The 23489-nt window shown below is 44.3% G+C and overlaps 1 protein-coding gene and 1 long non-coding RNA gene across 4 annotated transcripts in view; one reads left to right on the top strand and one right to left on the bottom strand.

Moving 5' to 3' along the window:
- Window positions 1-23489, bottom strand: part of Dcbld1 (discoidin, CUB and LCCL domain containing 1) — a 112595-nt gene that overhangs the window by 7328 nt on the left and 81778 nt on the right. For 2 of the 3 annotated variants that reach the window (NM_001432027.1, NM_001432026.1), the window contains 5 exon segments: window positions 10938-12857; window positions 15600-15719; window positions 17793-17842; window positions 19389-19476; window positions 21293-21333. In NM_001432027.1, coding sequence (NP_001418956.1) covers window positions 12334-12857; window positions 15600-15719; window positions 17793-17842; window positions 19389-19476; window positions 21293-21333 — 823 coding nt within the window. In that variant the 3' untranslated portion in view covers window positions 10938-12333. 3 annotated transcript variants of the gene reach the window in all.
- Window positions 693-4006, top strand: LOC147998641 (uncharacterized). Its single transcript, XR_015645863.1, has 2 exons — window positions 693-2354; window positions 2415-4006. It is a non-coding gene; the product is annotated as an uncharacterized LOC147998641 (long non-coding RNA).

Raw genomic sequence — 23489 nt, 5'->3', positions numbered from 1 at the left:
GTCCAAGACCAGCCAGAAATACACAAGACATTATCAAAGAAACATACACATGTAGGTCGATGTCTATATGCAAGTGAGGGCTGGCACAAGTTAGGTCAAGGCTATGAATGGACAGTAAAAATATAAGGCAGGGACAAAACTTTTGTAAGGCGGGAAAGAAGGGGAAGGAGGAGGAGAATCAAGATGGAGACAGAGAAGGACGATCCAGATCTGGATGGTCTTGAATGGTCTTAGTTTATTGAGTCCTGATTTCACTGGGTGGTTGGGAGTGCGAGCCGAGTCCATGGCAGGGAGCCATGATAGGCCAGCCCATGCTGGAGCTCTAGAGCCCTGATTTTACTGGGTAACTGGAACCAGAGAGTCCTCGGCTAGCAGAGAGCCGCCAGATACTAACCAGAGATAAATTATGGTTAGCTCCATTTGGCCCCATGGGTGCCGGAACTAACACTAGAGACCAGCGTAGCACCTTGCTGACCGTAGACTGCCTAGGTCAGAGTACTTGGGGGCAGAGTGGAGCCGCTGAAATAGAGGTGCACCACAGTGTCATGTGGCTCTACGAGTGTAAAAGGATTAGCCATTATTTAATATTTACCACAACACCACACACACACACACACACACACACACACACACACACACACACAAAATGTCAGTTGAGTTGGATTTGGAGATTTTTTATTTTTAGTTTTTTTCAGTTTATGTGTATGTCTGTGTGATTAGGTGTCATGGATATGTGGGTGCTGGCAGAATCCAGAACATGATATCAGATACCTTGGACCTGGAGCTACAGGAGTTACGATCCATCTGATGTAGGTGTTAGGAATGCAACTCATTCCCTCATGTCTTCTAAAAGTACAGTAAGTATTCCTAACCACTGAGCCAACACTCCAGTCTCCTGACCAGTTTTTAAAAGATTGATTTATTTTATGTATATGAGTACACTGTAGCTGTCGTCAGACACACCAGAAGAGGGCATCAGATCCCATTGCAGATGGTTGTGAGCCACCATGTGGTTGCTGGGAACTGAACTCAGGACCTCTGGTGCCTGTGGAGTCCATTTCATTTCTAGATGTTTTCTGCATTGATTACAAGGGTTAATTAAAGTTTAAATGACAACACTAATATGCCCAGAGGGAAGTTCCGACAGCCTAGGTTGTTGGGTCAGTGTTTTTCATCAGAGCAAATGTCTTAAGGACAAAATTATAGACAACAGAATGTAAGCTACACTCCCATATGATAAGGTGGCACCAATGAAATCAGATTTATAATAGCATTGCCTGGTCATTTGCGACAATACTCAGGACACAGGAAAACTCTGCTTTTCTGTGCTCGACTGCCTGGTAAGACTTAGCTGTGGAGAGTTTATCAGAGCATCCACTCGCCCACCCTGAAAGACTCTAGTAGGTCTGAGCAAGGCAAACATGTCTCTGGGAAGCCTTGACCTTGACTCCCCCTTCCTCCTTGCTAAACCATTAGATTACAGGTAGAGTTAGCCACTGAGGTCTATTCCTTTATTTGGCCACTCCCCCCAATTATCCAGCTATCAAAGCATTGAAGTGTGGCTATCAAAAGCCCCCCTTTTCTCACCTAATTAACATGCCCTATCAAAATGAAGCAACTCATCCTATCTCTGAGTTTTCCTTTTTCCTTATAAACTGCTATTTGACTATGGGGCATGTCTGCCTCTATCCAGAGATAAATAACCCCCCTTCCTCTTTTCTTTCTTATCCTCTATCTTGTCCTGTTCTTTGTCCCTATGGGGCAAATAAATCTTTTTTGCTGAGAACTTGGTCTTAGTGTGTCCTTTGCAGATTTTGGTCCCCTCACATCCTATTTTGAACAGTGAAGCCACATTGAAGAGTGCTGTTTTTAAACATTAACATTCTTTTGTTAGAATTAGCTGAGATGTATGAAGTAGAAATGTAACGGGTAAAGAACGTACTGTGTAAAGAGCGCCTGTAGAAGCTGTGTGTGCTGACATAGGCCATTAATCCCAGAATTTGGGAGACAGAAGCAAGCAAGTCCCTGTGAGTTTGATAGCAGCTTAGTCTTCAGAACAAGCTCTGGAATCAGCTGGAGCTATGCAATGAGACCCTTTCTCAAAAAAAAACAAAAAAACAAAAAAAGCAAACAAAAAGATTCCTCTCCGTAATCACGTGGTTTAAACGAGAATGGCCGCCATAGGCTTATATATTAAAATGTTTGGTTCCCAGTTAGACTGTAGAAAGTAGGAGGTGTGGCCCCGTTGGAGGAGGTGTGGCCTCATTGGAGGAGGTGTGGCCTCGTTGGAGGAAGTGTGGTCTTGTTGGAGGGGGTGTGGCCTTGTTTGAGGGGGTGTGGTCTCATTGGAGGAAGTGTGGTCTTGTTGGAGGGGGTGTGGCCTTGTTTGAGGGGGTGTGGTCTCATTGGAGGAGGTGTGGCCTTGTTGAGGTTTCAAAAGCCCAGGCCATTCTTAGTCTCTCTCCCACCTCCCTCCTTCTCTCCCTCCAACTTGTTGGTAAGATGTAAGCTCTCAGCTACTGCACCAGCACCATGCCTGCCTGCCTGACTCCTTACCTGCCTGCCTGCCTGCCTCTATCCTCCCTGTCATGTGGTCATCCCCTGAAACTGTAAGGAAGCCCCAATTAAATGCTTTCGTCTATCAGTTGCCCTGCTCATAGTGCTCTTCACTATGTTGCAATAGCAACAAAGACAGTAACCTTTGCAGAAAGAAGGGGGCCGCTTTCTACCCAGAGGAACTGGGCATCCAATGTGTTGTAACTAGCTAAGGTTTCTTCATTCCCTATGTGTGAGTTGAGAATGTAGACCCTTATTTACTTACTCACCTTATTCGCGGTACTGCCTGTCCTCTTCCTGGGGATTGTTTGGAACCAGCTTTATCTTTTTCCATAGCCTAGGAGCTAATCCATGAAATAAGTTTGCAAAAGTAAGAGTTTAATTCATCGTGCAGCCACAAAACTCAAGTGGTAGAGGGCTGGACTCATCTGTCTCTGTAAGGATCGGTCTTACAGGGCTTAAATCTTTTTTATTACCTTGGTTTTTAAGTTTTATTTTATGTGTTCAGGCGTTTTGTCCACATGCATGTCTGTGGACCACATGAATGCCTTGTGCTGGAGATGACTGGAAGAGGTCATTGGCTCTCCCAGAACTGGAGTTACAGACAGTTGGGACCCACCATGTGGATGCTGGAAATTAAACCTGGGTCCTCTGAAAGAGCAGCCTGTGCTCTTAATCACTGAGCCATCTCTTCAGCCCATAAACTTAGAGGAGTTATGGGATGAACAAAACAGGGTGTCTGGACTGTGGAAAAAGGTGACGAAGAATACCAATCAAGAAATATGCTGTCTGTGCATGTGTGAGCTCTATTGACGGTTCATTATAGTGTGAGTATCAGACAGTTGTAGCATTAGCGGGAGCTGAGATGGGAAGTCTAGGAGACACTATTGCAGATGGAAGTAAGGGAGTCCTCGGCTTCAGTGAGCTTGAGCCACACAGGGCTCTCTCAAATCCCTAAAGAAAACCAGTTTTAAACAGTCATAGTACAGAAAGAACCTCTTTATGCTCTGTGTAAAGCATTCACCTGTCAATCAAGATGCCTATGGCCAATGAACTAAAGCAGGAAGTAGAAGGTGAGACACCTGGGAGAGAGCAAAACAATTCTGGAAAACAGAATGAAGGGTTTCGTCCCAGACCTTTGAGGAAGACGGTCACATGAACTCTGAAGAGAGTAACAAGCCGTATGGCACACTTAGAATAACCTGATAACTAAGTTATGATCTAGTTGGGCTAGGCATTTATTCACTCCATATATAATTCAGTCTCAAAATTAGCGTTTCAGGGGACTTGGGCACAGGTAGAAAGCCTGCAGTTAAAGCATAGTAGTAAATAAATGCTTATTCCCCAGCAGTTGGGACACAGAGGTAGGATTTCTCAAGTTTGAGGACAGCCCACTCAACAGATTGGTTCCAGGGCATTCAAAGCTGTACAGCAAGACCCCGTCTCAAAAGAATAAACAACCAGCCAGGCATGCCTAAAAGCCCCAGTATCCGGCAGCTAAGTCAGCTGAACTGCTAAGAGCCTGGGCTACACAGTGAGTTTGAAGTCAACCTGGGCTATATAATGAAACTTGGCCTTAAGACAAGAAATGAAACAAATAAAATTCCCTGTCTTGGTTAGGTTTACTATCGATGTGCTAAAACGCCATGACCACAAACACGTTGGAAAGAAAAGGGTTTATTTGGCCACTTCCACATCATAGTCCATCCCTGAAAGAAGTCAGGGCCAGGAACTCAAACAGGGAGTTTGTGGAGGCAGGAGCTGATGCAGAGGCTATGGAGGGCTGCTTCTTACTGGTTTGCTCCCCATGGCTTGCCCAGCCTGCTTTCTTGTAGAATCCACAATGGGCTGGGTTTCCCACGTCAATCACCACAACTTGATCGGGTGGAGGCATCTTCACAGTTGTGGTTCTCATCTCCCAGGAGACTCTAACCTATGTCGGGCTTACATAAAACTACCCAGCACACCCTCCAAACTAAACTAATGCTAATGTGCATTAGATTCAGGGTCCTCTGGTGACTTTGAAAAGAATGTCCTTGTTGGTTTTAAACACTTAACTGTGGACGAGGAATGCTGTAGGCCATTTTTTAAGAAAGATTTATTTATTCAATTTTGTGCATATGAGTCTTAGGTCATATGCATAGCTATGTACCATGTGCTTGCCTGGTGTCCTGAGAGGTCAGAAGAGGGCATTAGATACCCTGGAACTGGAGTTACAGACAGCTATGAACTGCCATATGGGTACTGGAAATTGAATCCAGGCTTCCCACTAGAGCAGCCAGTACTCTTAACTGTGGGAAAACTCTGCTAATTAAAGCCAAAGTCTACCACTGACTGGATAGCCTCTGAGATCGGTGCAAAATGGAGGAATACCTTCCTTGGCAGGGCTTCTCTTTCTCTGACCTTCTCTGGGGAATTCAAAACCCACACAGATGCCTCTACCTAAGGAATGCCAGGTAGCCTTAGTTAGACTACAGGATCAAATTCCTTTCTCCTGATAAGAACCCCTTCGCTCAGCTGGCACCTGCGATCATGAAGTGCTTCCCCATGCAAACGAGGCATTTCGGTACCCTAATCCTTCAGCCAATGACCTTTGCCCATCCTGGATGTTCCTATCCCTAGTCCCCCAAATAATATAAGCCTTGAGTCACCCCAAGAAAGGAGGTGCATCTACCTCCCTGCAACTGGTCCTGGTGTGATCACTCACAGGGCTTCCAACACTCCTTCCCCTACTCCGCTCACCCCAGTTGTCATCTCCCTTTGCCCTTGTTGACTATATCGACTGATGATTCTGAGGACAGGGAGAGTCACATTAACTACTGAGTTGTCTGTCTTTCAAGCCCCCTCCTTTTTTTTTTTTTTTTTTTTTGTAAATTTTTTTACATTGATGACAGAAGTCATCTAGGAAAGACTAAGGCATGCAAATGAGTTTTTTGGAGATGGCCCGCCATTTTGAATACCCTGTGATGGGTGAGGTCTGAGATGCAAGGTCACCAGAGACTTCATCCCAGGATTGCTTTTTGTTGCTTTTTGTTGCTGATAAGCCTTTCCTGTCACTATTACATAATTGCACAGCCTAATGATTCCCAGGTATCAGCCCACCCTATTGGGTAAATTTTCAACAGAGCAACATGAAGACGTACTCTCATGTAATAGTGCTGTATAGACAAATCGATGATTTCACAATTTCTGATAATGATTTTATAGAACTCTTAAATTGATGCAAGTAATCCCAAGCCCCCTATAGAATAAAGCTGCAAATAGAGCTCTATAAACCTTCGTATGTCATGGACTAATTGCACTAGGATAAGAAAGAAGACTTGAAATGAAATAGTAATCAAGGAAAAACATTCATTCTAGGTCAGGTCCAAGGATGAAGCCACAGGTGTGCACTATGATTAAGCAAGGCCATGTGAAACTGTTGCTTTGAACTTATAATGAGCTTATTCAATGAAACACTGCTTTGAACTTACTATTGACATCCTTCTGTAACTCTCTTTTGTGTAACGTTTTTATCTCAGGTGTTTTATTGAAGAACTTTTGTCTAAGAAGGCCAAAGAGAATAAAGTGTGGCCTTTGAGGCTTAGCCCCATCCATCAAATGTATATATGTGTATGTGTGTCTATATGTATGTACATGTGAGTGTAGGTATATGTGTATGCACGTAAGTATGCATGAACACTTGTGGAATTGTTGAGACAGGTGTTTGGACGAAGCCAAAGTATGTGTGTCTGTGTGTATCTATGTGTGTGCTTGAATGCTCCCTTTCTTTCTTCTTTTCTCTCAGGCTCACAAGTAGTTGAAAAACTCCAAGCCCCTGGCCAGCAAGGAGCCCTTGAACCAGAGGGAAACTAAGCCTCTTTTCTAATTCCACTACTGCTATCAATTGGAGTCAAATTACCAGAAGCCATAGGCTTTTGGTTCTAGAGTAGCAGAGTTAAAGAAAAAGAAAATTACCAAAAGTAAGCAGCTTTTGGCCACCAAATAGCAAAGAGTTAAAGACAGAAAGGAACTGCTTAAAATAAAGCAACTTTGACTGGATCCTATGGCCCCACCAATCGATCGCCGACACCATACCTGTTTGCTGCCTTCCTCAGGAAACTAGGTGCCTGGGTAAGTCCCCGGCACACTGAAACTTTTATTCTGTGAGAGAAACGGTGTGGTGTTTTCAAGTGTGACGGCAAGCGCCTGGGTAAAGTCAAAAATTTAAGTTAACATACAAAGCAATCGTTCTTTTGTTACTGTTTGGTTGGTTGGTTAGTTGTAATTCAGATATGTGGTTTGAGGAGAAGCCTTCTAGCCAAGCTAGATGGACCTATGTGAAAGTCAGGAGTAGTCTTAGTCAGTATAGATCATTAGAGCTGGTAACAGAGGAGGTGAGAGAGCTCTCATTCCAGTGACAACTGATGGAAACACACTTGAAGGTAGGGCATGGTTGCATGTACCTGCCGTAACATGGGAGGTCGAAGCAGAGGGATCACGAGTTCAAGGCTATCTTAAACTATATAGTCTGAGGGAATCTTGTGGTACCTGAGAGTCTGTCTCAATAAAATAAAAATATTATAAATGAAACTTCTAAAACTGTCAGGCACAATATTAATTAGAATAAGAAAGGGAATGAGAAAGAAATGAGATGAAATGAAAGAAATGAGAAATGAGAAAGAATAAGTTAGGGAATGAGAACAACATGGGGAAGTCCTGACTGTCTGCAGGACAGAGGAAAGAGGAGGTATTAGTGGGTTGCTGGAACCTTTTCATACTTTGAGTGTGTTGAGTGAATGGTATGAGAATTCTCTTCCTCGACATTTAAAAAGATTTCCCCATGTGTCTTAGTTTGGATTTTGTTACTGTGAAGAGAAACCATAACCAAGGCAACTCTTCTAAAGGCAAACATTTCATTGGGGCTGGCTTACAGGTTCAGAGGTTTAGTCCATCATCATCACAGTGGGCAGCATGACAGCATCCAGGCAAACATGGTGCTGGAGAAGGAGCAGAGAGTTCTACATTCTTGATTCACAGTCAGCCAGCCAGGAGGTTCTCTTTCCACACTGGGTGGAGTTTGAGCATGAGGAAGCCTCAAAGACCACCCCCACAATGTACACATCATCCAACAAGGCCACACCCACTCCCACAAGGCCACACCTCCTAATAGTGCCACTCCCCATGGACCAAGCATTGTCTGTGGGGGCCAAACCAAGTTCAATTTAAACCAGCACACCATGTTAGATGCCTGCTTTCCTTGGGGGATACTATAATCTTCCTATAATAGATAGGGTTATTTTTTTTCCATGTGAAATGGGATAAGAGATACATATATCATACGCTGTCAAGAGAAGAGAGAGATCCTGGCAAACAGGTGAAGAGATTTTTGACTAGACTTGAGACTTATAGTCTCCTAGCCCAATGAGGACCCAATTTCTGTTTTAGTCTCTCCACACGGATAGCTTCCTCTTTTTCTTAAGGGTGTTGACAGGTGGAGTTCCGTCTTCTGGAAGTGTTTGCAAAATGGGTTTGCTGGCCCCACATTGGAAGAATAGCATCCTTGGACACTTGATCTAATGGAGACAAGATTAGAGGAATAGCCTTTGCCCTGACTCCTTGACTCTGGACAACACACACACACACACACACACACACACACACACACACACACACACACAAAATAGGGAATAATGGTGACTAACGTCATGCAAAGTGGCAGAAGCCAGACTAAGGTCCTTAGGTAGTCCTTTGGGGTAGCTTGAGTTCTTGCAAGGGCTGTGGGGAGTGGATTACCTCAAGGCTCCAAAGCTCTAAAGTTACCTGACAGCCTGGTTAAGGCCTCTTCTACTTTTCCTTTAATTGACTGATTTTGGTTTCCTGAAACAGGGTTTCTCTGTGTATCCCTGGCTGTCCTGGAACTTACTCTGTAGACCAGGCTGGCCTTGAATTCCACCTGCCTGTCCCTGCCTCCCTTGTGCTGGGATTAAAGGATTGTATGCCACCATTGTCCAGTGCTCCTCTGTTTTCACCAAGAACTAGAGGTGGCAGGTGGACAAAACTCGTCGTGAACTTTAAGAGGAATAAGATGGTTCAAGTTACCTTTGCAACAGAGGAAAAGTCCCAGATCACCTTGGAGAGATTTGGGGAACCCTAATATAGGGATGCTTCCTCTCGGCAGGCGTTGCATGCTTTTATGGTGTTCTGTGTGGTAGTGAAGGAGGCTTCCCCTCTGTTCCGTGAAGTTGTCCAGACCCCGTGAATTTCAAGGTTTTGAGGTAAAGTTTAATTGCCCCTTTTTCTGTAGAGCAGTGGTGAACCTTCCTAATGCTGCGACCTTTAATACAGTCCCTTGTGCTGTGGTGACCTCCCAATCATAAGATCACTCTCATTGCTACTTCATAAGTGTAATCTTGCTACTGTTATGAATCATAACATAAATATCTGTGTTTTCCATTTGTCTCAGGTGACCCCTGTCAAAGGGTCACTTGACACCCCCCAAGGACCAACAGGCTGAGAACCAGTGCTGTAGAGGCATCTAATATAATCGCACAGTGTTTAAAAGTTGAGTAGCTGGGCAGAGTGGTGCATGTCTTTAACTCTGTACTCTGGAAACAGAGGCAGGTAGATAGATCTCCAAGATTTGAGGCCAGGCTGGTCTACATAGAATTCCAGGACAGCTAGGACTACACGGACAGACCCTGTCTCAAAAAATAAAAAACAAAAGGCAAACAAAAACTCCACCCCCGCCCCCAAGAATAAAAAAAAAAAAAAAAAAAAGCAAACAAATCCAAAACCAAAGTTGAAGAGGTAGGGTACAAAGGTCTGTGACTCCAGTCCCAGCGATCCATCTCCCTTTTGGCCTCTGCCGACACTGAATGCATGTGATACAGAGATACACCCATGCATATTAAAAAAAAAAAAAAAAAGAAAAAACACAAAACCAACTTAAAATGAGATACTGGAAGGAGATTTTGTAATGCAAATTTGTCCACTTTGAACGTTTTCATAGTTCTGTAAAGTACCTTTCTCAAGAGAGTGGCTTCTATAAGGATCTAGAGGAAGTCCCTTCCACAGTAGGTTGTCACTGTGTTTAAGGGGTTTTCATTGCTCAACTCTAGGAAGTTTTTATCCACTATTGGTTGGTTTTTTTTTTCTTTTTTTTTTTCTTTTTTTTCAGAGCTGGGGACCGAACCCAGGGCCTTGCGCTTGCTAGGCAAGCGCTCTACCACTGAGCTAAATCCCCAACCCCTAGGAAGTTTTTATAAAAGTCTTTTATCCATCTGTGATCCATCCTGAATTTCCAGCACATCTAAGAAGCATTTTGATGAAATGAGGAGAATCTGGGACGAGGGCCAGAAGCGTCTGTAGTTGTGTAACTCTCCATAAGAGCTCCGGGTTTGGGGCTGGGGATTTAGCTCAGTGGTAGAGCCCTTACCTAGGAAGCTCAAGGCCCTGGGTTCGGTCCCCAGCTCCGGGAAAAAAAAAAAAAAAAAAAAAAAAGAGCTCCGGGTTTCACTGTAAGCTTCCCCATCTTGTCCGCCATATTGTCTCGGCTATTTTATGGATCTGCCCTACTGATTTTCCTGCAGGGAACCATGGCTGCGTATTTAGAGGGGGTATTGCCTTAAAGGTTGGAAGATTATAGGTATATTTCACTAAGTTGTCCCTGGAACAGTTAAAAAAAAAAAAATCACACTTTCTACAAATCCCTGGGTAAAGCATTCATTTCCAAGGTGACTGGGCACCAAGTATTGGACGCTCTACAGTGCAACCAAACCCTCTTACGAGAGAAAAAGTAAAACCAGATGTGAGGTTGCACATCTGTAACCCCAACACTCGAGAGGCAAATGCAGGAGGATAAGAAATCCAAGGTCGTTCTAGGCTACACTGAGAATTGACAGCCTGGGCAATATGAAAGCCTGAATTTAAAAGAAAAAAAAAAAAGGGCTAGAGGTATGGCTCAGTGGTTAAGAGCACCGACTGCTCTTCCAGAGGTCCTGAGTTCAAATCCCAGCAACCACATGGTGGCTCACAACCATCTGTAATGAGATCTGATGCCCTCTTCTGGTGTGTCTGGAGACAGCTACAGTGTATAAAGAAAGAAATTAAAAAGGGGGGGGGGGCTGGAGAGATGGCTCAGTGGTTAAGAGCACCGACTGCTCTTCCTGAGATCCTGAGTTCAAATCTCAGCAACCACATGGTGGCTCACAACCATCTGTAATGAGATCCGATGCTCTCTTCTGTTGTGTCTGAAGACAGATACAGTGTACTCATATACAATAAATAAATCTTTAAAAAAAAAAGGAAAAAATTTGCAAGTTGCATCATGGGACTTCAGTGACAAGATGAGAGCCTCTCTAGCTCAGCAGGCTGGGGCCAAATAGAATTCAGGGGCTCTCTGATTTTTCATAGTTTATTACAATTAGTATACATACAAAATCAGGTAAACTCCATAACATAAATGGTTTAACCTCCACTACAACCAGCAGATACTCTGCCACGAGCTTTCAGCACCCTATGTTAACACAGAATTCACAGAAAACGACAATCACACAAATAGGATTATAATACAATTTGTAAGGAAAGAATCTTTTTTGTTTTGTTTTTGGTCCATGTTTTTGTTTTTTTTTTTTTTTAAATAAACAAGACACATAACTTTTTCCTCTTTGGCAGAAAGAGGTTAAATCCCTCCCCTCTAACCCCCCAGTTCATTCGAGAAGTAAACTCTGGAAAAAAAAAAAAAACAACACAAGACATGAAGTACAGCTGAGACCCGGGCTACTCTATGAATACACACATGTTCAGGGGGAAAACTGCACTTTACATCACCAGGGCAGTTACTAGCTCTCCGCTAAAAGAGCTCTGCTTCGACACTGACACAAACACATTTCAAAGAGCCATTTGCTTTCCAGAGAGAGGGAGTCGTCCACATGCGTTGCTTCTGGAGAAAGTTGTAGGAAGTAGGGCTTCTGGGTTCAGCTGTGTTCATAATCTGAGGTGTAGAAATATTTGATATTCCTGCCTTGAGCTATAAGCTCCTTCATTACAAGGCGTGGGTGGACAGTGTGGACGCATATTTGCTTGGGAAGATGCGCAGTAGGCTAGGCCCTTTCCTTGGAGAATGTGGTCCCTAAGGGTGCAGCCGGGACCCACACAGGCCCCAGGACACTAGGCTTCCCTACTCCTCTCAAGGAAAGTCTAAGAAACCAGGCTGCAGCTGCCGAAGTGGTATTCTTGTTTGCGAACGTGGGCCACCATTGCTGGCCGTCCCCCACCCCAGTGTGCTTTATGTGTTTTCAAGTAATTTCATTTCTTCCCGGAGAAAGAAGGGTAAAAATGCTTTCACTTTATCAAAAAGGAAACGAGCCGCCACAACCCACGAAGGTTTTAAACAGACCTGCTGCTTAGCGTCAGATAACCAAACGCACCGAGAAGCATGAACACGGGCGGGCTCCATCTATTCAAATCCCGCGTTCCCCCTTGAAGCCCCGTGTAGAAAACAAACACCACAAACTTCGTTAGGTTAATCCGTGTTAAATATAACTGTACAGATTGCACATTTTATAGCACAGCATCACAGTTAGACGAATGAGAAAAGTCTCCTTGTTCTAGCCCAGCAGAAACCAACCGGCTCTGCTGGAGAGATCGGAACAAAACCAGCCGCACAGTTCTGTAAACAGTAAGTGAGGTCGCCTCTAGGATCCTGAAGAGTCACACATGCACGCTGGGACATTTCTTCCAGGGACTCGCAGCGGTGCGCGCTCAGTACCACAGCAGGTTTCTTTCACATTGGGTTCACAAAAGGGCAGTCACCGCCATCTGGTTGAGGGGCGCGAGACCGTTTCGGGGTGCTGAATAACCATCGTTCCCCCCGGAAGTCATCTGTGATTGAGAGGCGGGGTCTCCGCTGTCCAAGAAGCTGCTGGCAGCAGCCGGTTTGTCATAGCCGCCACCCACAGGCTTGGGGCTTGCTGGCCTCTGATAGCTTTCAATCTGGGTGGCTCCTGCAGCGGGAGGAAAGCCTCCAGAGGAAAGGGAGTGTTTGTGAGTGAGCCTGGGCCCGGGGACTCGGTATCCGCTCTGTGTGGAGAAGGTGTGAGCTCGCAGCAGGTGCCTCTCCACGATAGGTGTGGCATACTCAGGTTCTGAGTGAGTCAAGGGCAGTGCGTACTCATGGCGGCCAGGGCGGTGAGGACAATCATAGTGGCTGCTGGCCTCAGTGTTCACTCTGGCCTCCTCCGTGTCTGTGTCCATGGGCCGGAAGGTAGAGCCCTTTCTCGTGACTGTTCCTGTGCCAATCATGAGAGGCTGCTGATAATCTAAAACCAAGCGGAACATCATTAGTGCACTAGCTGACAGGAGAGCGAGGTAGCCAGTCGCCACAGGGTGGGCTTTCCCTTCCACTCCATCTCCGTCGGTGACTAATGCATCTCAGGTTCATGAGACATGAAATGAAATCAGATACTGCACTTGGGTCTTTTTTTTCTTTTTTAAAATTTTTTTTTTTTGCACTTTTTTTGCACCATAATACTGCTTCAGGAAGCCGCCAAGGGCCATAAGACCTCAGAGACTGAACTGATTCTGTTAGAGGGAAAATGTTTACTTATAGACACAACCCCAACTAGACTTGAACTTGTGGTCTTCTTGCCTCTAAGTCTTTGGTGTCCAGGGTTGACGGACGGCAGACATGCAACTCCATGCCCAGTTTAGGGGTTGTAGGTTGATGTCCATATGTAGGTGTGGGCTGGCACCAGTTAGGTCAAGGCCATGATTAAACAGTAATAAAAATAAGGGAGGGACAAAGTTCTTGTAAGGCGGGAAAGAAGGAAGAAAAATCAAAATGGAGATGGAGAAAGATGACCCAGGTCTGGGTGGTCTTGAATTGCCAAGGTAGCTGGGATGGATTTCTGTAGGCAAATTTATCTCATCTAGGTGGGCGGTTTACATCATTATCAATTGGTTGTGAGTTCATTGTGTGGATGTATTGTGGACTGAGCATTTAACATATAAATCTGATTTAACATATAAATCTACAGTTTGTAGAATCTTGATTTTAATAGGTTTTTGGGAGTTTATACCATAACTATTAGGGGGCGGATGTTGGGAATGTAAACAGGGCAGCAGGGGGAAGGTAGCTGCAGCTGAGACCAGGGGGTGGATGCTGGAAATGTGAACAGAGTCCACAGTAAAAGAGCAGCGAGATAGGAGGTCTCTGTATGAAACTGTCGTGGCAGCACCCCACCTGGGTCAGAGAGTGCTTTGGGGGCAGCGAGGAGCCACGGAGATAAATTAGCGTTAGTTCCAATGGCTCACCAGAGCCAGGACTAGCGAGAGTGAGACGGCCGGGCTACGCCCGGGAACCGTTCCACCCTTCATTATTTTTACCCCACAAGAAGTGACTTTTACTTGGTGCTGGGACTATCGGTGTTGGTTATGAGGCCCAGCTAGGAGTAACTTCCAAACTGGCCTTTGTAAAGTTTGAGGCGAAGAAAACCTAAAGAGGGTGTGACGACCACCTTTGCGTCTACCTGACTACATCTAGAATTAATAAGACGCAAATGGCTGGGCACAGCTGAAAGGGATTTTCTCTTAATTACATTAAATCATTTGAAGTGTTAAGACTCACTTCTAATCTAGATCTCTGAGGTGAGAAGATCCACCTCAGAGGTGGGCCGTGCCTTCAGCTGGTGGTCTATATCAAGGCTACGGAAGAAGGAAGCTGGCTCTCTCTTGGCCTGCTTGCTCCTACTAGCAAGTCTGAGCCTTCCTTGGCTTTAAAGTCTGCTTCTTTGGGATTCTGGGGAATACTGAAAGCCAGCTGAGACTTCTACCCTCAAGGACGGAACAATGACTGGATTCTTGGAGTTTTCATTGGTAGACAGACATTGTGGACTAGCTAGACCATAGCCAGTAAGTCATCCTTTTCCTACACACACACACACACACACACACACACACACACACACACACACACAGAGAGAGAGAGAGAGAGAGAGAGAGAGAGAGAGAGAGACGGAGACAGAGACAGAGACAGAGAGACAAAGACCGAGAGACTTATTCTATAAGTTCTGTTACAGAACCCTGATAATACGGAGGAGAAAGAACTATGAAGACAGTGTGATGTGGCAAGAGAATTAGGGGAGAAGGATGGTGCAATGGAAATGAAAGGTAAGTATTAGGTCTGGGCTTAGTGATAGTGTCCAGATAATGAAATCATTTCTGAGACAGTGAAACAATTCAAGCCGTTTTCAAAATGAGGTAGTCACATGACAACAGAAAACAAAGCAGAGGGATACTGAGTACGTTCCTCAAATCACAACAGCTGCTGAGCAATGGAGTCAGGACGGGAAGCCATGTTTCTAGCATGAGCTATGTTGTCCATCCATTAGATCACATGGAAGTCTCACTCAGAACCTACATACTAGCAGTCTGAGGTAACTCTGGGGGCAAGCTGAAGAAGACTGACAGGAAATAAACTGGAAGAGAGACATACTGATGCTTTCTCAGAGACACTGAACCATTCTGACCCAAACAGGCCCCTTACTCTAATTCCATCTGCTCAAAGGCCAGAGATGTATTCATTCATCACTCAGTTAGCCTTCCTTGTCCCTCGTTCCCAGTACTTTAATAAAAACCTGAGTAGCACACATTAATTGAGAGCAGGGACAGGCGGATCTCTATGAGTTCGAGGCTAGCCTGGTCTACGACTCAATTTCCAGGATAGCCAGAGCTACACAGAGAAACCCTCTCTGGAAAAAAACAACCACCACCACCAACAACAACAAAGGCAAAATAATAACAAGTAACTAGCAGAGCCTAGCAGAGCTGTGGGCCTCACTCTTTACGATCATTATGTGCCGTGAGGGTATACTCAACTCGGGTGAAGAGACCACTGACTAATATCTCTGCGTCAGCTTGAAACTCTTCAGAGAGTGCTGGGGGAATGGGGCCGCATACTTCTGCTATAGTAAAGGATCTTACTTAGCCTTACTGCTCTACTGTGTCAGGCCTCCCACCAGCAGAGCCTCCTCAGAGCACGGTCCCTGGGGTGTGACACTCACCTGCCATGTCACTAGTGATGAGGTCCAACTTTTGTGTCATCTCCTTCTCGTTGTCATAGCTGATGGTAAATTCCGCCGACTGATGCCTGGCAAAGGGATATTTAATCTGCTTCCAACAGCCTGAAATCAAGAGAATGTAAAACCAGGCCTCAGGCATGTGATTCACATACCCAAGTCTGTCAGAAGTCAGTCTTCCTGCCGGGTGCGGTCAAACCCACAGCTACAGCTCCCTGGTTGTTTGCTGAGCACAGCACGACAAGGCAGGCCCCACAGAATGTGCATTACCCACCCGTAACTTTATTTATTTTTTTGAAATAGGGTCTCTTTGCACAGCCCTGGCTGCCCTGGAACTCATTATGTAGACTGGGCTAATCTTGAACTCAGAAATTTGCCTGCTTCTGCTTCCTGAGTGCAAGGATTAGAGGTATGAGTCACCATGACTGGCCCCCACTGATGCTATAAATGTAGTTGTGGGCTGGAGAGATGGCTCAGGAGTTAAGAGCAGAGGCTGTTCTTCCAGGATATTTCGATTTCTAGTACCCACATGGCAGGTCACAACTATCTGTAACTCCGGTCTCAGCGGATTCAACACCCTCTTCTTGACCATGGGGGCACCAGGCAGGGACATAGTTCACAGACATACATTCAGGCAGACAAAACACCCACACACATAAATCAATTAAAAAAAAAAAAAGATGTAGTTTCCAAGCCCTGGAATCGCGTGGGCCCATTTCCTGTAGGCACATAACCTCACACCCCAGAGGAGACAGCACAGCTGCCATTTAAGCTCAGCCTTTCCTCAGCATCTTCAGGCCTCCACTGTATTTCATGGGAAACTGAGGAATGAACCAGGCAGGGTCCATGTGTTTGCTTTGGAAAATTTTTAAAGACACAGGTCAGTAGTATTCACCTGTGACCCCAGGAGATTAAAGTCAGGACATCTCACGAGCCCTGTCTACATTATTTTGATTCTAAGATTAGAACTCAGGCCAAGCACGTGTTCAGGTCATGGACAAGGCTGCTGTCACTCCTGATGACAGTGCAATAATCTCATTTCCAGTCCACATACACAAATGAAAAGAACAAAACTTAAAGAGCACGGGCTCGTGCTAAACAGATACAGCACCATGAAAACTCCGAGGCAGAGTATAGAGTAGACAACAACGAATTTCTTCGTTGTAACTTGGCTAATTCAAAGGTAATGGAACTTACTATTCTTCAAACCAGAGAGTAGTCTTCTCTTCCCTACAGTTTATGTTCCAAAAACGAAAGGAATCGTGGCCCCAGACATTAAACAGAAAAATCCCAGAAGCAATTCATGTTTAAACTGTATGCTGTCCTTGCAAAGCACTACCTGGATTCGAACCATCCTCCAGCCCAGTTTATCTGTTCTCTGAATGCTACCCTCCTGTGATGGTTAGTCCCCACTCCCCCCCCCCCCCCCAGCAGCTTGACAGAATCTACTCAGCCAGAAAACGGGCAGGTGGGGGGAGCGTGTTGTCTTGATTGTATTCAAGGGTTCCCACCAATACCAAGCCAACATGATGGCGCCCACTTCCTGCCCAGGATCCTGAACTGGAGGAAGGGGAACTGGGCAGCAGCCTGCATTCATCCCTCTGCGTCTTCCCATCCAGGATGCAGTGTGACCAGTTTGCTTCAAGCTCCCATCTTTAGCCCCCTGCTTCCCCACCACCACCACAATGGACTGGATCTTGCACTGTCAGTGAAAACAAACCTTCTTTCTTAAAGTTGCCTTTTTTTCAGATTATTTTATCACAGTGAGAGAAGGAGAAACTGAAACATTCCCCTGTAGTCAATTTATAATGTGCTCAAAGCAAAGTAGTGAGCATTCTATTCAACTGTCCTGTTTCATTATTACTTAGCGTTTTCTTAATCCCTCACCATACCTAATACATAAGCTACATTTTATCAGAGCTCTGCATGTACAGGGTTATGTACACGATTTAGTTCTAGTTATAGTCTTGGGCAACCCTTAGTGTCTTAGAACACATCACTCACAGATAAAGGGGCTCATTGGGTACAGAACCCAGCATCTTGTACCTGCCAGGCAAATGTTCTACCAGTAAGCTAGGTAGCACCTGTCCTACAAATGTACCCCATTAACACTGCATTAGCAGAGCTGGCCCTCTCCCCTGCAAACAGAATACAACTGTAGACGGAGTGTGAACCAACCTGTTTTCTGAGCCTCGGCTGACACAAATGGATTGCCTTTCTTTTTCTTCCTGTCAAGACAAAAAGCTCTATTAAACACTCACCAGCCAATCTGTCTGTCTTGCGTCCTCTATATCATATTTATATAATATATATCATATGTATATAATTAAGGTCACATACAATCACCGAGGGAATGTATGCTAATTTTATTTTCTATATTAGGAAGCAATGCATTATTATTTGATTTTTCTCAGTGGCTCAGAAAACCAATAAAATTCTTAAGTAATTTGTAAGGATCAATTTATATTCTATTTTCTATAAAGTATAATCTGTGGGTGCCTTTAAAAGCAATTAACATCGGGTTGGGGATTTAGCTCAGTGGTAGAGCGCTTGCCTAGGAAGTGCAAGACCCTGGGTTCGGTCCCCAGCTCCGAAAAAAAAGAACAAAAAAAAAAAAAAAGCAATTAACATCAGTTATGTTGAACGTGAACGTGTACAATGATTTGACATTCTAGTCAAACTAATGCATATATTTACATGTTCTAAAGCTTTTTAAATTATAAAAAGAAAACCTGAGACTATTTCTTTTTTACACATATTCTTTTTTTTAAACATTTATTTATTTATTTATTTATTTATTTATTTATTTATTTATTTATTATGTATACAGTATTCTGCCTGCAAGTACACTAGCAGGTCAGAAGAGGGCATCAGATCTCATTACAGATGGTTGTGAGCCACCATGTGGTTGCAGGGAATTGAACTCAGGACCTCTGGAAAAGCAGACAGTGCTCTTAACCACTGAGCCATCTCTCCAGCCTGAGACTATTTCTTACTTTTGGTTTAAATCCAATTTCTATCATTTGTTATAATAATAAAAATAACATACAGGGCTATGAAAAAGAGTCAGTACCCATCATCGTAAACATCTTTGTTCCAAGAGAAAACAGTCACATCGGACATTGCTGGGCTATCTAGGGACATGGTGGGAGCTGAACCCAGACACCGGGTCCTCTTTCTAATACAATCTCCATCAGGTAGGCGAACGAGGGAGATTTCACAGGGGATACGTCAGCTCCCAGATGTTGCTCCAGCAGTGAGTGATCATGTGGGAAGCCATAAAATGCAGTACCAGATAATCCCTATGTTAACATCTGGACCCAAGACATTTCCTCTCTGAAGACGGTGTGCAGCTTCTTAAACACATATGGACCAGAGGAGTAAACTTCTGAGGTTTATGATGTTAGCAACGATTATTCCACTAGGGGAAAGCACCTCGGGGTTTGCCTATAAGTGCGCGCCTAGACAGGAAGCTCCACATGAGTCGGGGATGACACCATTCCCTGGGCTGAGGTTTCAGATTCGTCAGAAGGCAGCATTCCTCTCTCCTTGATTCCTGTGGATCCCGACATCCCGCAGATGGGATGCGACCAGCTACGTCACACTCCTGCTATCGTCTCCCTCCACTGCGATGGGCAGACTATGCGTCCTCAAACTGCGAGCCCACACAAACCCTTCTTCCCTTAAGACACTTTTGTCCGAGTGATGAGAAAAGTCAGCCAACAAACTGCTTATGTATAGAATGAGAGATTGAAAACGTGTAAATCCACCTACTTCCTACAGATCGCAAAGATCCCGGTCCCAGTCAGAAGGAGGGCAATGAAGATCACCGACGGAATAGCCACCGTTGTTATACTCATTCCTAGAGGAGAAAGCCATGTCACAACACAGATATCACACCCCTCACAAACACACACACAATCCAGCTTCTGAATGGGGTGTGGCGGTGTGTAGCATTAACCCCAGACTCAGGAGGTAGAGGCAAGAGGGTCTATGTGCGTTCCAGGCTAGCCAAGGGTACAGGGTACAGGGATACACACACAGTGAGATGCTGTCTCAAAAATAAATAAATAGATAAATAGATAAATAAATAGATAAATAAATAAATAAATAAATAAATAAGATAAGCAAATCTGCTTTGTGCGTAGGGAAATGAATACGTGTTTGCCTATGATGTTAGAAAGTAAAGTCTGAGCTAAGTCTGAAAGCATAAAATTGTTCCTCTACTCAAAAAGGTCACGGTTTGTTCCATGTACCTCGGGATTGGCTTTTATTCTGAGCTCCTCGCTGGGTTCAAGTTAATTCCCCAAATCAGAATTAGACTGCATATGGCTGGGTGAGGCTCTCAGAGTGAGGGTAAACAGCTCGTGGGGAGGTTTGGCAGGTAACTGTTACCAAGGCTGGGGAAGCTGTGGGATTCCCATTGTCACAGCTGTGGTGCATTAACTGAAGACGTTCTCAGGCAGCGTGTCACTCGGCCACTGAAAACGCCATGCTTCTCGCCTACTCTCTCTGCCTCAAATGAAGAGGCTCTCCTGTCCCGGGATAGGCCACTGGCTGTATAAACTATAAACGAATGGAGGATGATATCACACTGTACCTTTCTTTGTGACCCTTGGGTAGAGATAAAGGACAGTTAGAAGTGAAAATGTCTGCTGGACATGGCGATGCACGCCTTTGACCCCTGGACTGGACTGGACTGGCAGACGCAGGTGGATCTTGGTGAGTCTGAGGCCAGCCTGATTTACATATCTCATTCAGGCCACATAGGGGAACAGAGTGAGACTATCCCTCAAAGGACTAACCACAACCAAAGTAGAAATGTATAGCTCATGAACAAGAGGTTAAAAAAAAAACCCAAAACCTAGAATATAAAATACAGGTAAATTTCAGCCATGTCATTCTTTAAGAGTGAAATTTCAGGAAAATGTAACAATCTAAACATTGTAGAGGGGAGTGGTTAATTAATGGCATATCCATATATAGTAATTTGGAAATATATATGAAATATATATTTAAATATATTTTATATATATTTATAAATATGAAGTATATAGTAAATAGGAAAATACTGAGAATTTAAAGTTAAATGAAAAATGTATAGCATGCTACAGCTTACTATTGTGGTGTGTGTGTATATATGCATGTGTATGTATTCATATATGCATACATTTACTATTATTTGTTCTTAGAGAGAGGTATTGGGATTAAAGTTGAACACCTACTATGCGCAGCTAAATAGTAGAGTTTTGTGGGGGTGTTTTTTGTTTGTTTGTTTTTCAAGACAGGGATTCTTTGTGAACTCTTGTCCGTCCTAGAACTCACTCTGTAGATCATGCTGGCCCTGAACTCACAGAGGTCTGCCTGCCTCTCCTCCCAAGTTTTGGGATTAAAAGCATGGGCCACCAGCACCCCATTAAATAACATTTAACCCGAGGATGGTCTTGAAGTCCTGACCCTCTTGCCTTTACGTTGAGGTAGGTTACTGGTCTAGCAAAGATAGACCCAGGACAACCAAGCTGGAAACAAAACAGAACAATACAAAACAAAACAAAACAATAAACCCATATGCCAGAAAATTCTTGAACTATAGAACTCTACATAGTTCTGGGGTTTGCAGGACTAAATTCCCACTGTAGACTTTTAAACAATAAACTTAGGAAAAGCATGATCCTTACCTGGGGATGTAAACAGAAATCGCTTTTCTGACAGAGAACCACTGAAATAAAGGAGACAAAACAGGAGGCATGTAAGAGAGTTGCTTTGATAGACACTAGCACAGGACAGCTTCATACACCCCCCCCCCCCATCCTGATGCCCTCCTGCTATCATTTATACCAGCATCTTCAAGGGTGGGCTAACTTAAAAACTGTCATAAATTAAAACACAAAACCTTTTGTAATAGTATGCACCAATTAAACGAATTTAACCATGACATTCTCACACATGTGCACAAGATTACTTTGTATTTACTCTCCACCATCCTCATTCCAAACTTTCCATGGTTTCCCTGACCTAAAGTCATCTGTCCTAGCCTGCTTTTTGTTACGGTGGCAAACAATCTTCTGGAGGGGAAAAGGTTTACTTCACTTTCAGCCTCCCTCACCAAGGCAAGGCAGGAACTAACGACAGAAACCTGAACAAGAAGTAAAGCAGAGGACGTGAAGGAATGCTGCTTATTGGATTGCTCTGCCTGCTTTCTTACACCACAAAGGACCACCTGCCGGAGCTGGCCCCACCCAGTTGGCTGGGCCCCTCCCATATCAGTCATCAACCATGAAATTACCCCACAGTCGTGCCCACAAGTAAATCTGATAAGGCAATTCAACTGAGGCCCCTCTCCCATAGAACCAACCAGACATCTCCCTTCTAGTTATACCTAAGATAGCATCTTGATGTATAGCCTGGGCTTTCCTAGACCTCACTAGATAGCTGCAGCTTTGCCGTATTCCTCTTGTCCTAGCTTTATCTTCCTGGGTCTCCATAATCTTGCTGAATATGATGATCTGTAGGTCAATTCTCTTGCAAATACCCCAAGTTCATCCCAAACCAAACTCTTTTGTGTACCATTAGAGTAAATATGGACAGGCAGGCATTCCTGTGATATGCTGGTAAAAGGCCTTGGTTTTTATATATATACACACACACATATACATATATATTATATATACATACACATTTTATATATATATATATATATATATATATATATATATATATATATATATATATATATATATGGTTCAGTACACGGTATAACTGGGGTCTTACGGTAGTTTTTTTTCTCCAAACTTAATATTTGTATTGATTATTTGGGAATTTCATGTCATGCACCTCAATCACTTACGTCCTTTTTGAGAACCCTCTGGAAAAGGTACATACCATTGGGAATAAATTTACAATTCATCAAGAGTCTCTCTTTTACTTCTTAGTTAAGTTTTCTTTCTCCTAATGCCCCAACATAGGCATTACACAGGAAACATGGCCCCCAGTGATCATACCACCATGAACACTCACACTTGCTCTCACTGCCATGAGGCACTGACATACTGACTTTGATATTTTTGTTGTCAATTAGAGAGGGTAAGTGTGGAAAGGTTAACTTCTGCGCACGCGCGTGCACACACACACACACACACACACACACTTTTAAAGTGTAATAAAATTAAATTTTCATTCAAAAGTGCAGACCCGGGGGAGGGAGGTCCTGCTAATGGTTTTCTGCTGTCTTTTCTCCATTATCAGCTGGCTTCCGGTGGCCACTTCACTTGTCCAGCTAAGTAAGTGGAACAGAGTTACACTAAGAGTAGACAAACCTCCGTAAAAGCTACCACCTAGGGGAGGGCAGTAGGGCAAACAAATCCCATCAAATTACAGGAATAAGAAAGAAGCCCCCCCCCCCCCCCCCCCCGGCTCCAGAGTCAGACAGTCTGGACAATCTGAGGTAAACACAAAGGAAAGGCTTTCTCTTCTGATGGTCAGAGCCTCCTCCTCCTTCCCCTCCTCCGCTGGATGAGGTCAGTCCTTCTTCCTGATTCCATTCTGGCCTACTCAAATCGAGGAAGTGGCCTGACCCCCGGATGAGTCCCAGCAGAGTCTGGATATTTGCTTTAGGGACCCCTTCTTCCTCAGCTGCAACACTTCCTTCTGTGCTGTTTTTCCTGAATACCAAGCCATCATTTGTGGGAACAGAAGTTCAATGACCGCAAGTTCGGTGGTTCCCCAAGGGCAAAACATCACAGACAAAAACAGCTGCTCCCTGAAGATCTGGGATCTAAACAAGCAGAGGGGACTGGGTTCACATACAGTTGAATCCCTGTTCTGAACAGGGATCACAAGGAGAAAAGTACACTCCTGGGTATAATTCCAGGCTTC

The sequence above is a fragment of the Rattus norvegicus genome, chromosome 20 (genome assembly GCF_021556685.1).
Source record: "Rattus norvegicus strain SHRSP/BbbUtx chromosome 20, alternate assembly SHRSP_T2T, whole genome shotgun sequence".
Lineage (NCBI taxonomy): Eukaryota > Metazoa > Chordata > Mammalia > Rodentia > Muridae > Rattus > Rattus norvegicus.
This window is presented reverse-complemented; position numbering and strand designations above follow the sequence as displayed.